The sequence below is a fragment of the Phyllobates terribilis genome, unplaced genomic scaffold (genome assembly GCF_046119375.1).
Source record: "Phyllobates terribilis strain yellow unplaced genomic scaffold, ASM4611937v1 Scaffold_4__5_contigs__length_816908805, whole genome shotgun sequence".
NCBI classification, from domain to species: Eukaryota; Metazoa; Chordata; class Amphibia; order Anura; family Dendrobatidae; genus Phyllobates; species Phyllobates terribilis.
In genome coordinates this window covers 240,109,429-240,124,529 of record NW_027362764.1, presented here as the reverse complement: position 1 = coordinate 240,124,529, position 15,101 = coordinate 240,109,429, and the positions used below count along the sequence as shown (strand labels likewise).

General features: G+C 40.3%; 1 protein-coding gene across 1 annotated transcript in view; it reads left to right on the top strand.

Annotated features, from left to right (window-relative positions):
• Positions 1–3,183: 3,183 nt before the first annotated feature.
• The window catches only part of CNTNAP2 (contactin associated protein 2), a 3,253,420-nt gene continuing 3,241,502 nt past the window's right edge, over positions 3,184–15,101 (top strand). Inside the window, exon 1 of the mRNA XM_073678177.1 lies at positions 3,184–4,024. Within this exon, the coding sequence (XP_073534278.1) occupies positions 3,931–4,024 (94 nt within the window). The 5' untranslated portion in view covers positions 3,184–3,930. The remainder of the gene's footprint in view (positions 4,025–15,101) is intronic.

Genomic DNA, 15,101 nt, shown 5'->3' with positions numbered 1-15,101 from the left:
CTATAAATATATTTATCCATATACTGTATCTATCCATATATCTATCTATCTATCGATCTATTATCTATCAATATATGTATCTATATATCTATCTATCCATCTATCTATCTATTATCTATCTATCTATACATCAATATATCTATATATCTATCTATTATCTATCTTAGATAGATAATTAGATAGATCAACAGATAATAAATAGATATATGGATAAATAGATAAATAGATAATAGATAGCAAGATATATAGATAATAGATCGATAGATAATAGGTAGATATACAGATAGATATAAATATGTGATATATATAATCAGTGCTTTGCGTGTGCACCTTACTGTAATTTATTAATACATTTATTGAACAAAAATGGCGTGGGGTACACCGTAATTATATTAACCAGCAGAGGGAAAGCAGACAGCTGGGGTGGATGTTTTTAGCCTTGGAAGGGGGTAATACCCATGGCGCTTCCGAGGCTACTAATATCAATCCCCAGCTGTATACATAGCCTTTACTGGCTATTAAAATGGGGGACCCCCCAAAAAAATGACTTAGGGTCCCCCTATTTTAACAGCTAGCAAAGGCTATGCAGACAGCTGGGGGCTGATATTAATAGCCTAGGAAGGGGCCATGAATATTGGCCCCCTCCGAGGCTAAAAAAAGCAGCCCTCAGCCACCCTAGAAATGGTGCATCAATAGGATGCGCCAATTCTGGCACTTAGCCTCGCTCTACCCACTGCCCTGTAGCCGTTGGCAGTGGGGTAATAGGGCTGGGGTTGATGTCAGCTTATAATGCCAGCTGACATCAAACCCAGGTTAGTAACTGAGAGGTGTCTATAAGACGCCCCCATTACTAACCCCATAGTGTAAGGCAAATGTGAAAAAAACACCCACACCCAGAATAAAATATTTTATTTGAAATAAACACAGTATTCCTTTAATACTCTAAATTAAACCATACTTACCGTCACACTCATTCTAGCTGAAGCCCACGATCATCTGTAATAAAGATAAAATAATAAACCAACCTCATCCTTACCTTTCCAATGTCCTAATAACGAGGGTCCCACAAAGATTCCATGAACAGAGCGGCCACACAGTATGTGACTGTTCATTTGCCAGCAATACACTGACTCAATGTAGAGCTTGCAAATCAGGTTACCACATGCGCAGTGAGTATTTTCCCACGCTTGCCAATGAGTTCAACTGAGTTCAACTCATTGGCAAGTGAGGGAAAATACTCACTGTGCATGCACAGACCTCATTTGCCGGCAATACACTGAGTCACTGTATTGCCGGCTGCTGAACAGAGCGGTCACATACACTGTGACCACTCTGTTCATGGAATCTTCATGGGACACTCGTTATTTGGACTGCATCTGAAAGGTAAGGATGAGGTTGGTTTATTATTTTATTTTCATTACAGATGATCGTGGGGTTCGGGGATTAGCTGTAAGGTGAGTATATGGTGTTTTTTACTTTTTATTTTTTGCAGGTGCGGAGAACATCGGGGACAAGATGTAGGTGAGTATAGTGTGTTTTATTTTTATTTTAATATTTTTTTATTAATTTTGAAATTTCTTTTTACACTCAGCAGAGCACAGACGCCGGCGGATGGGAGACTACTGTTCCCATCCAGCGGCGCCTGTGCCCGCTGTTTCCTATGGCAGGAGGCGCCGGCTGATGGTGGTAGTAGTACCATCAGCCGGCGACTATGACCCGCGGTAAGCTTTTTACTGTGAGTCACTGTCACTGCTGTGGCATCATGTTGACACCTGTCAGCATGATGCCATATCGCTCTGACCGCGGTATTGCTTTTACTGACGATCAGGGCCTGTGTTTCCTGCGGTGTCACGCAAGTGACAGTGTTTGAAACCAGGTGACTGTCACAGCTGTGGCATCATGCTGACTCCTGTCAGCATGATGTCACAGCGCACTGACCCCGTTAATGCAATTACCACAATCAGAGCCTGTGTTTCCTGCGCTATCATGCAAATGACAGCGCAGGAAACCAGGCAAATTCGGGTCTCCCATGCACATGAATGGGGTCCGTGTTCGGGTTCGGTGTTCGGGTACTGTTCTGGTACCCGAACCCGAACTTTAAAAAAGCTGTTCGGTGTTCGGCTATATTAGCCGAACCCGAACAGTGACGGGCTCGCCCATCACTACTCTTTATTCCTTCGAGTTTTACCCTCTGTAGTTTCTTTCTGTCTCAACCACCCACCCTCTCTGTCCCCCCCAGGTCGATTCTTACTGTAATAATTTCTGTGTTGTAAAAATGTTTATAATTACTTGCGTTACTTCTAACTGTTGTCTATCAATAAAAACTTATTGTTTTGTATATTGTATTGGCTAAAGATGGCTGGAGCACAGAATCCAAATACTTTTTCAATTTTGAGTCTCCTATATTTTCTTTATAGAGTGTCAGCTTTTGCGAGCATGGCCCTCACTCCACTCTGTAATGTCTCGTTATGTTTGTGCATGTACCCCCTGAATTATAACGTTCTGCACAACATGTTGGTGCTATATAGATAATAATCATTCATTATTATTACTTAGCAAGAAATAAATCGATCAGGATATTGTATGTAAGTGAATATGAGACTTTACTCAATTCTTATTATTTAGCAAGAAATAAACCCATCAAGATATTGTATGTAAGAGACTATGACACTTTACTCTATTCTTCTTATTATTATTTAGCAATAAATAAACTGATCATGAAATGTATGTAAGTGAACATGAGACTTTACCCTTATACGCCTTAAAGTTTCCTATGTATCATTCAAGCACTCATTGCGTGAGCTAATAACTTCTTACAGCAATGCAAATATTAAATCGCCAGGTATTTTTCTGCCAATACTAGAACTTTTGCCTCAACCTGGGAAAATTGTGTGCCTATTCCAAATGCAAAAGCGATAAAATTGATAAATAAATAAAAGGTGCACGTAACAGATATATCTTTATTTCACAGTCTACAAAATGTAACAGTAAATATTATAAACTATAAGACTCCAAAGCACGCCATGCATTTAGACAGTTAATATTTAGTAATACTGTGTATTATGTATAGTAATCACTTCACTGCCGGGAAAGGGCCATCTACTGAGAAAAGTCAGAACTGCAGACAGTAACCTTAGCATCCCAAGCTCCCTGATCAGCCTTTTAATATATCCCCTCCCCCTTCCATCAGTCTGCAGGAGCTGGTGCAGAGATTAAAACAACACCCTCTCCTGCTAGAAAGCGTCCACCTCACAATAGTCTCATCTCGGTGATTTATCTGGCCGTGCATTATGAATGAACATTGCAGAATTGCATGTGTGGCCGCAGCTTTGGCGAGGATCTTCTGAAGAGGAGTGCTGAGGAGCTGCTGGTGCTGCAGTACTGGAGCTGCTCTTCATCTCTGCTGAATAAATCTAGAAGTGTTGTGTGTATGGGGAGTGTCTTTTAGGACTGCCTGCCCTGTTGTGTGCATGCATATATATACAGTATGCCTGTGTGTCTGAGCTAAGGCTATTCCAATCACAGTAGAGAGAGGAAGGACTCAGCTGCAGAGGCAGCAGCATCAGCACCACTGCTCCCATCCCCTGATTTCTTCTATCCTAACCTGCTGCCACATGACCATTCTGGGATTTTCCTCTTAAGACTCCACATCATTTCTGCTGGTCCTGTTCTCTTCTGCATTTCTTCATTTAATCATGTTCTCCAGCAAAGAGGGAGCAAGTTTGTTACTTGAATGTTGAAGAAGAAGAAGGTCTCAGTGACTCAGCCAAGGGTCTAGGAGAAAAGGGGGGTGGGTTTGGTTATTCTTTAAAAGGGAAGCCCTGTGTCACTCCACCTTTAAGAACACCCCACATCACTTCCCTAAGGAGGACATAGAGGAGCAAGTTACTGTACTAACCCTGTGGGATCTGGAGTTTAACCTGAGAAGCCATGGTTTGGATTTGCAGAGCCAGAGGGGCTGCTCTTGTCCTGGGGATTTGGAGCTACCTATACTGCAGAGCCTGGAGTGCCACCTCTGATTCCCGTAAGTCTTATCATTGCCTTTTCTATCTCCTTACTTCTTTACTTGTTTCCAAGTGTTTCTTTAGCAGCACAGCAGTGTGGATTTGTTTTAGGAGAGCAGGATTTTTGCTCATGAGGATTGCCTGCATCATGAGCAGGCAGCAGACACAGTGCTCATATCAAGAGTTGGCCTTTTCCTAAAAGTTCTGCATGATGGTATTTTCTGTGGCTTTGATTTTTGCTACTTTTTATTGGGACTGGAAAAGAAAATATTTACTAATATGACATCTGTTACCAGATGGTCTGTGGTTCCACATTCATTCTAAAGGGAGGGATAGTGTCCAATGATGCTGCATAAACCTTTATTGTGAATAAGCAGAAGGTGAAGGAATCACACCTCACCTCTATATGGTCACCAGTTGTAAAAATGAAGTGATGGTTTGATCTAGGAATAGCACTAAGGTGTATTATAATGATTGTATGACATATTGCACAGTGCTGCATGACCCAATTGGGCTCTAATTAGACATGATCAGGTTCTTATGGTAAAAAGTTGCTTGTCCTGTGATTCATATGATCATATCATGAGTAGTTATTTGGTGGCATTATAGTTTTCTTGTTCGTACTAATGTTCTATATAAGGCCTATGTCAATTGTATTATGATATTCACAGAAAATAAAATATGCATAGTGCCTGATTATTAATACATGAGAGTCGTGTTCTTCCCTTTCAAGTCACCACCTGCCTTATCATAAAGTAGCATTAGAGAGTCAGCTATTGACTATACTGGTGATCTGATTGTATTATGGACACATGTGGGATTCTGCAAGACAACTACAGGCTGTAGCCCATGTGGTTAATAGATAAGAAGTAAGGAACATCAAAGTGGGAGCTGTCATAAGGAATTCTGGCTAAATGACTGATTAGCCCTAATGTACTTCCCTTTCACCATAAATTATTCCTGTGATTTTGTGAGGAGCATGTAATCAGCTGGAAGTTGAGTAGAAAAATTAGACATCATGGTATCAGCTCAGACCTTCTTCAATGTGTATTTTACTGTAGGTGTCAATACAGTAAATTGTGATTCCAACAAGTTTTTGGCCATGTGTCTTTGAAGGGAAGCGGTGTCACATAGGCTTCTTGTATGACTGATTTACAACTATTGTAGCATCACACTTCGCTCTCATTTCTCACCCAAGTGGCTCACGCACCATTTTAGTTCCATAACTTTTTACACCTTATGTCTTCCTTACACAAAAAGTGATAATTTGATGAATAACAACCACAAGGAAGTTGCATTATGGCAGTTTACGATACTCTAATAGTGATGAAAATTATTCCTATTGACTGTTTTAAAAGTAAGGAATGCTTTTATTAAGGACTGATTTAATGGGTTGACGTGAGTTTTTTTGGTTTTAAGAGTTCTAGTAATAGGCATATTAACGGATCTCTAACTTAAGTTTTACTTGGGTTAAACCTTTTATGTAAGCAGCCATTTCAGGCTAGAATTGTGAAAGTCCAGAAAACATATCTACCCCAATGGCTACTCTTTTCACTTAATTTAAGTTTAGGGTATCTCCAGAAACAAATGAGACTTGCTTTCAAAGGGAAATGAAATTAGCTGTTTTTATGATGTGAACAGTAAGTTTATTACTCCTTTAAGATAACGATTGTAAAAGATTAAGCATCGGTTGTATGAATTTGGAATATGCTGGCAATTCCAGGGAAAATCGAAATAATTTCTATTCCTATGTATGGATATACAAAAAGATGTAAGACTTTTTCATTTTTTTACTGGCTCGTGGGTTATGTACCATCAGATAAGCTGTTTACTAATAATTATAGCCTGGGCCATATTTTGTGTTTTTCAATATGTGTATGCAGATTTTATATTTGATTACATCTGATTGATGTTTTGTAGGTATAAAGTAACAAGTTTAATACCAGAAATTGTAAAGAGATTCTAAAAAATACTTTAATATTTAAAAACATAGAATGAATATGTGTATGATTGAATGAGAGACAAAATGAAATGACTTTATCCTTCCTAATTCCATATTTGCAGGTTTTATTTCTACATAAAAGGGTTTTTGTCTCAGCAGATAAAAGGCGGCTGCAGGTGTTACCCTATAAGATGCTAAAATCAGACAATTGACTTGTTTTGCTGATTGCAAGTAAAGAGATTGAGCGCTCTTGCCAAGAATGTAGACAGAACATTGCATTTCCCTGGTTTAATTTAATCAACTTTCATATTTAACTAAAATAAGTTAGAAAATGAAAGAAAGGGAAATAATCTCCAGTGTTTTCATGCTTCTTCTTTCAGACTTCATTTAGATTTGCATTGAGAACAGATGCAATCATTTATATAGCTTTTTTTTTATTATGGCTTATCCATTTTTGTGTATTGCTAAACGTTTTCTCAGAATAAATATCTATAATGAGCAACTCAACCAGGAGAGGTCATCAGTAGACAAGAGTAAAAACAACATTCACATAGACTCCTACTTCCGCCTTAATATTACAGTCTCCGTTCCTGTGCCATATCTTTAGAATTAGAATATTATTATTATTGTCATTATTACTGAAGCAAAACAATTAACTCAGCAGGAAAAAGTGCTGGATCTGCAGGGAGGAAATCCTTTTTCTCAGGGTAGGCTGCAGTCTGTATTTTCTCTGGATCTCAGCAGTATTTCTACTCTTCTGTAGTAGTCAGAGAGGTTCAGTACTTTGCACATATAAAACCTAGACAGCTAGAAAGGCTCTAGTTACGGATCGCCACAGCAAGTCTCCAGTGTAAGTGCTGACACATCAGAATAAGCCTTTTATTCACAGTAAGTGCCATCAGGTTCAGATGTGAATAGTGCACACTGGGAAAGATGAGGTGTTTAAAAGCATTGCTTATGATTTACACTAAAGTTCATGGTACCTATGTTGCCTTCAAGCCTTATTCCCATAACTCTCAGAGAACTGGCATCTTTCCATAGTCTTGTTATGGATCTGTTTGGTCACATAAGAATGCATTAAAAATATAGATCTCTTTAAATAATATGTTATAAATAACAGATCTAGCGTTTCACACATTGTAAAATCCCCCACGTAGAGGAGTGGGGAGAACTATATGGTCCCATGATTAGTTGGATCCCATTGTTTCCTATAAACATACCCCTAAATAAGGGAATATTATAAGGAAATGTAGAGATCCTGGTGCAGTGATAAATCTGAAAAAATGCTATGACTTAGAAAATTGCAATGGTCCCAGTCTCAGATATAAACTATGAGCTTGTCCATTTTACAGTTCATATATATGAAAATGGCTGTTGCATAACCTAGTCACAGGATAGATGATAAATGTATAGACATTAAGGGCTTATTGCTGAGACCCTCATTAATTGCCCATTACTAAGACCAAATTCCACTGTGTGCATGGAGCAGTAGTGAGCATGTGCGACCACCACTTCTATGGACAGTAAAAAGTTGCACATGCTCACTACAATTCCATGTAAAAAAGGGAACTTTAGCGCCATCTTTCATATGATAGGTGGGGGTCGCAGCTGTCAGACCCCAATAATTATACATTTATCCCCAATGATAACTGACTTCACAAATCTGTTGCTTGTTATTGTAGTGCCTGTAATAAAAGGGGATATTTTTTTCCTACATTAGATGAGTTGACTGTACAGTGCCTGATGTAAAGATATAACTTTCCAGATAGTGAATTACCACAGTACAAGCATTGTGCATATTCCAAAGCAAAATGTGCTGGAAAGTTTAATCTCTAAAGTCTGCTGGACTGATAATGCAGCTCTGGACTATATTACATGATGTAATTCGAGATCAGGCTTATGTGACATTATGACATGGTGCTTCTGGTAAAATTTGTTGTCCTGGTCTCAAAATCATATAATATCTGTTTCTCTGAAATATGGAATGGACTTGTGCTTTTCATTAATTTTTCTTCAAAATTTTAAACCTGCATTAGATGCCTTGTAAAGCGCTGTTGAAATTAGTGGCTCTACATAAGCAAGTAAAATAAATAAATGAATAAATGATGGGCTTATCACCCTTATTACCAAGAGCTTGGAACATTTTAACTCCATACTTGCATGTGAAAGTACCAGAATACAGAAGATCTGTGCTCATCTAAAACTATGGTAGCTTCACAGATCCCTTCAGCTCTTGGATGGAAGAATTTTCCAGGCTCTAGATAATAAGGGTTATGATCCCATTATTTATTTATGTATTTTACTCACTTATTTATCGCCATTAATTTCCACAGCTCTTTACAGAAATCATCCTCACTGTCTCCATTGGGGCTCACAATCTGAATCCCCTATAAGTATGTCTTTAGAGTGGGAAGAAACCGTAGTACCCCAGGAAACCCACACAAACACGGGGGAAACACGGGGGAAACATACAAATTTCTTGCAGATGTTGTCCTTAGTGAGATTTGAACCGAAGACTCCAGCTCTGCAAGGCTACAGTGCTAGTAATCACTGAACTACTTTGTTGCCTTTTTATGCCCCTTTGAAGACAACTCAACTGTTAAATGATTGTCTTGAATTTTTTAAAATGAGCTCAAATTCGGGAATGTGATAAAATAAAATTACTTATACCAACCTGGTAACCCACTCTGCACCAGCGTCACAGATCTGATGGTCCCCAAGTCTTTGTGAACAGTCCTGCAGTCATGATGTGTCAACTATACAAACATGACTGTTGTACCTAAATACTGGCCTCTGTAGTGATGGTAGCACAATTATTGCATGATAGCACAGTCATTGCATGGTTACTGAGGTTAAAAGGCTGCAATACTCATGTGTGTATGGTCAGCACATGGCTATGTTTACCGGACAGTTCAAAAAGACTAGCAGGACCCTTGGAAAATTTATGCTGGATTACCAGTGACTATAAGTTATCATGTTATTTTACCCCACTACTTGCTTAAATCCTATAAAAAAAATCTACTAGACAACCTCTTTAAGGCTGTGTGCCCACGATGCGTTTTTAAGCATTTCTGCAGCGGCAAAAACGCTGCAGAAACATTTAAAAAACGCATGGCAGAAGGCGTGCCATGTTCCCCAATGATAATCCGCATGTGCTGTGCACATGCTGCGGAGATTTCCGCTGCGGATTATCATTGCGGAAAAAAACGCAGCACTACCAATTATTTTGTGGAAGCGCTGCATTTTTGCCGCCATTGATATGCATTGGAACGCATGGATTACGCATCACTGCATATGTAGATGCGCATTCCATGCATTTCAATGTGCGGATGGTACCCGGGTGTGGAGGAGACTCTCCTCCGGACCCAGGTACCATAGAACCTGTGAAAAAAAGAATAAAATGAAAAATAAATATTATAATTACCTTTTGATGGCCCCTGCTGCTCTCGTCCTCCCATGCCGGCAGATCGCGGTGGACTGAAGGACCTGCGCTGACGTCATAGTCATGTGACGACAGGTCCTCCAGTGTAGCGCGATCTGCCGGCAAGGGAGGATGGAGCGAATCAAGACTCCAGGGGCCATCGGAAGGTAAGTATAGATTTATTTTTTTATTTTTAACCATTCTTAGGGGTCACACTATATAAATCCATGCCGTTTGCATGGATTTATATTGTGTGACCAAGTTGACAAGCACTTTCCAAGTGATGCTAAAATCGCTTGGAAAGCGCTTGTCAACCCGCATGCGGAAATGCATGTGAAGAATGCTTCACATCCGCATGTCCCTGGCAGGAAAAATGCATGTACAATCCGCATGCGTTTTTCTGCCAGGGAGATGCAGAAATGCTCAGGAAAAAAACAGAGCATTTCTGCATCGTGGGCACATAGCCTAAAGAATGCCTTCCATACCCAAATCATTGCAGGCAGCTGCCTCTGGCCAGGCATACTTTTTACTTCCAGCAACCACAATATGTTAAGGCTATGTGCCCACGATGCAGAAATGAAGCAGAAATTTTCCTGACCATTTCTGCATCTCCTTGCCAGAAAAACGCATGCCGATTCTATGTGCGTTTTTGATGCGTTTTTAACGCGTTTTTGATGCGTTTTTCATGAGTTTTTTAAGCGTTTTTGAAGCCAAATAAAGTTAGTGAAAAAAAAAAGGCCAATAATGATGTCATTCACCATTTTGGAAGTATTCAGGATGCCACAAAAACTGCAGCCCCTGTAATTAATATAAAAAAATATATATATACACATACATACGCTATGCAGATATGTACGCGTGTGTATGTATGGGCACACACCCCCCCATCCACACTCCTCACCCAATATCCAATTACGGCTCTTTCACACGTCAGAATCTCCGGTACCAGTGGTGATGACTTTTTCCACACATACCGGAGACACACACAGACCCATTTCAATGTATGCTTGGTCACGCATACGTTGTACAATAATCTTACATTTCAATGTATTAAAAAAAAAATGGGTGTGCTCACGCGTATTTTTAATAACCAGCAGAGGGAAAGCAGATGGCTGAGGGCTGATATAGTCTGGGAAGTAGCCAACGATTATGGCCCCTTCCCTTGCTATTAATATCAGGCCGCAGCAGTTAGCTTAGCCTTTACTGCCCATTCTACAGGGGGACCCCCCAAAAAAAAATTACATAGGGTCCCCCTATAAATTGGAGCCAGCAAAGGCTAGGCAGACAGCTGCAACCTGATATTAATAGCCTAGAAAGGGGCCAAGGTTATAGGCCCCCTCCCAGGCTATAATATCAGCCCTCAGCCGCCCCAGATTTGGCGAATCATATTTGTGCGCCAAATCTGGCACTTAGCCTCGCTCTTCCACGCTGCCCTGGTGTGGTGGCAGGGGGTAATAGTGGTGGGGTTCATGTCAGCGCCAGCTGCCATGAAGCCCAGGTTAGTAATGAGGGGCGCCTATAAGATACCCCCATTACTAACCTACAAAGAGTTAAAAAGAAAAAGCACACACTACACCCAAAAAAAAATTATTTATTTGAAATAAAACACAATTTTATTTAATTATTAATTTGCTAAAAAAAAATAATTACCTGTCCACGTTCCTGCGCTGATCTCCCATGCACAGCTGTCACATCTGGAGATGTGACAGCTGTCATGGCTGCTGTATGCTCACACTGCCGGGAACACATCCGCTCCCGGCAGTGTGAGCCACTGACTGAGGTCACCAGAGTGCATTCAGTCAGCGCAGCTCCGGTGACCTCCTTTACGGCCCTGCTGTACCGTGGGAATTTCTCACAGTCAGCGGGGCCATAAAGGAGTTCACCGGAGCAGCGCTGCCTGAACTCCGGTGAACTCGCTTATGCAATGACATGGCTGCTTTACGGCCCTGTCATTGTAGCGGCGGCAGTGGTTTAGAGCGGTCACATTTTATGTGGCTGCTCTAAACTGGAGATCTTCGTGGGACACTCGTGGACTACTACGGAGGGGTAAGGATAAAATTGTGTTTATTTATTTTATATTTTATTACAGGAGATCGATGGCTTCGGGGAATTAGGTGTCTAGGTGAGTATAGGTGTATTTTTTTATTTTTTACTTTATTTTAGGTGGCGATCGGCAGAGACAGGTAATGTATAAACTAATTTTCTTTTAGGCAACCACTGTCTACCAATGAAATGTAATTTTAAAATTTATTGGGGACCAAAAAAAAATGGGGACTGTAAATTAAAAAAAAAAATAGATTGACAAAAAAAAAATATATGGGGGCATAAAAAAAATTAAAAATTTATAGGGGCAAAAATATAAACCTATGGGGGCCAAAAATAAACATATGGGGCCAGTTTAAAGGACACATTAGGTCATTTTTAACAGCAGGATCAGGCTGATGGGAACTACTGCGCCCATCAAGCTGATCCTGCTGGCACTAGTGGACGGGGGACAGACATAGGCCGATGGGAGAAGTAATGTCACATTGACCTATGTCTGCCTGCACGAGACACGCGTAGACACCGCACAGACACCCGCAGACACCCACAGACACCAATCATGACCGGGACATTCAGGTCCATCTTGTACCACCCCAGGTGCTCAGCCATGATCCAGGAAGATGGGAATGGTATGGGATTCTGGTCTTCCTGGATTTATGGGATGGTCTGGGAAGGCTGGAACGCCCCCACATGAGGTCACTTCCCATTTGTTTCGGTCTTGTGTTCCAAAATCGCAGCAAATGCGCTTCAACTCCGCAAGTAGTTTTACATATTTGCGGATTTGAAGCGTTCCAATGCAAGTCTATGCAGACATTTGCCTGATGAGGTCTCTAGCACACCGTAGGAAACTGCAACTCCAGCCGTGATGTGAAATTTAAGGTGTATATTATATTGCAAAGTGTATATTTGGATATAGAAAAAATAGATTATTTTAATCTTTTACCAACAAATATATCTTTTGTTATAGTCATTTAAAAATATGTGTGTAATTTTTGCCTTGCTATATCATAAAGCTTATTATCCAATGATCTCAACCCCAGGAACCTTAAGTTTCAAGAATACATTTACTTGAACAGCACACTTGCGAATGTTTAACCTTGTTTTATTTTTTTAAATCTAAGGCCTATAGACATTTATCTCACTTTACAGTTATCTCAGATTGCAATATAGCTAAGGTACTTCAGCTGCTGAAATGCACAGAAGTCAAGTAACGCCATGAATGGTGGTAAATAAAGTCTCGGGTTATTGAATTTTCCACTTATTTCAGTTCCAGATAATGATAATCCTTATCTGTGTACATTGTTCACTATTGTATTTTGTGCTGTCCACAGTCTGGTATAGAAAGCTTCATGGCTATTAGAAGGTGCCAAACTCATTATTAGTATCCGTGACCTGTATTGACCAACATTAGAGGGAAATTGTTCATTGTAACCATGTACATTTATTGCATGGCGCTTATTACTTGAAAAACATTATGTGAAAATGAAATTTCTATGTCTTATGTGCCTAAAAGATTGTAACGAAAAACAGTGTGCCTGAAGAAACATGTGTACAGTACATTGCGCTTTCTTTAATCCCGATGCAAAGAAAATACTGACTTTTTCATATAAAGCATGAACAACTCATGCAATATGTATATACACCAATCAGGCACAGCATTGAAACCAATGACGGGGGAACTGAATAACATTGATTACTATAGCACATGTCAAGGGATGTGATGCAGAAGAGAATAGGTGATCAGTCAGTTCTTGAAGTTGATGTGCAGAAAGCAGAGAAAAAATTAGCAAACATACTTGTCTGATCAACTTTGCATTGGCGAATATGAGTCTTGCTGTAATAGTAGTTAGCACCTACTAAACGTGATCCAAAGGACAACCAGTGAGCCAACAACAGCCTCAGTGTACCCAATTTTCACTAATGCGCATGGGGAGGAAAGACTCTGTGCAGTGTTCCACTTTGAAACCTTGGGTCTAGATATTCATGTAGATGTTATTGTCACCATCTTCTGATAACTATTTACTAGAGAGAAAAATTGTACTTTTTAGGTACATAGGTATATTCAAGATATTATTACTAATATTAGTCACCCCCCCCCCCTCGAAAGCAGAGTTCACCAAAATGCATATATTTAGCGCATAGTGTCGGTGTATAGGGGAAAAATAACCCCAAGTCTGGTTTGACATTGCATTATGGCTTTATGAATAGTTTTAATCGAGTATATTTCATTAACCTTTCCGGCAAGCACGCTCGGATGTCAGACAGGCAATCTCTGCATGTGTAACAGCTGTGATACTTGCCGATGCGGGGACAGTGAATGAAATGGCGAGCACGCCCAAATACTCGGCAAGCACCCAAGCGTGCTCGCCGGAAAGGGTTAATGATACATACTCGATCAACACTAATATAGTAGTTAGAAAAATGTCCATTGCTCGACACAACATTCTTTAAAAAAATATATAAAGGCAAAGGTTTCATTTAAAAGTGATATACCTGATCTCCAAGGCCTCAATTCATGAAGACTTAATGAAGAGACATGGTGAAGCAAAAGGCGCCTAACTCATTAAGATGTGCCTCCATGTGCCTCAACAAAAATATTACTCCAGTCAGAGCCTGGACTAAGAATTCTGGCATATGGTATGCCACACCAGGTTATTAATTAGATGCCTCACCCCTGTCCCGGATAAGCTCCCCACACTTTGGCAGAGTTGGCCAGGACTGCTGTGAAAACACCTAAAAGCGCAATTTTTTTGCATCTTTGCAAAGCATTTTAGGCCAGTTTTTCTGACATCAGCTTCCCTTATCTTTCAAAATACTATTGCCACATAACTGGTGAAAATACATTAATAGGTGTCCACATTATCTTTGCAATGAGTTTTAGACGTTCTGTAAAAGTTTTATTGTGTTATTATTTGCTGTATATACAGATATTAACTACAGAGTTCCACCAATGGAATCCTATATAATAGTTCTGATCGTAAACTCAATAATAACATAACACACACTCTTTTTCCACAGGAAATTAATACCCCCCAAACAATATATATATATTGTAAGGTAGCGCTATTCAACACGCTGGGGTACTCGCTTCACCAGGTCAATTAAAGCACACATGCAACGTTTTCGTAATATGTAGTCCTAGAGCCTTCTCAGTGGCAGCTATGTCCGCTTGGCTTCAAATACAGGCTTCAGCAAGGTACAGCAACAATATTCACTTATACCGGCGATTTACCTTTGCCGAGTCTCAGCTGCTTCTATCAGCTCGGTTCTGCCACAGCTGTGACTTTAAGGCTTCCCAGATGTAGTCTCCAAGCCACGTGCCTTCCAAGGCTACTGGTATCTCCACCACAAGGATCCAGCCTCTGCCTTCCAGTCTCTGCCTTCCAGGCTAGTGGAGTCCCACACAGGGACCAGGCCTCTTGCCTTCCAAGCCTTCCAGGCTTCACCAGGCCTCTCTCTCTCTGACTCTGTTTCAAAACCACCAGAATTTATATATCCTTCTGTGCACACAGGACCTGTGATGATGTCGCAGTCATGTGATCAGTCACCTGAAGGGGAGGTAAATGGTCAGCCACAACACCCCCCCCTGGACATTTTAGCAATGCAGCAAGCCGCTGCATTACAATATGTGTATAAATAATATACAGATGTAGCATTTCCTAACATGACACATATACCATAATGCTGCAAG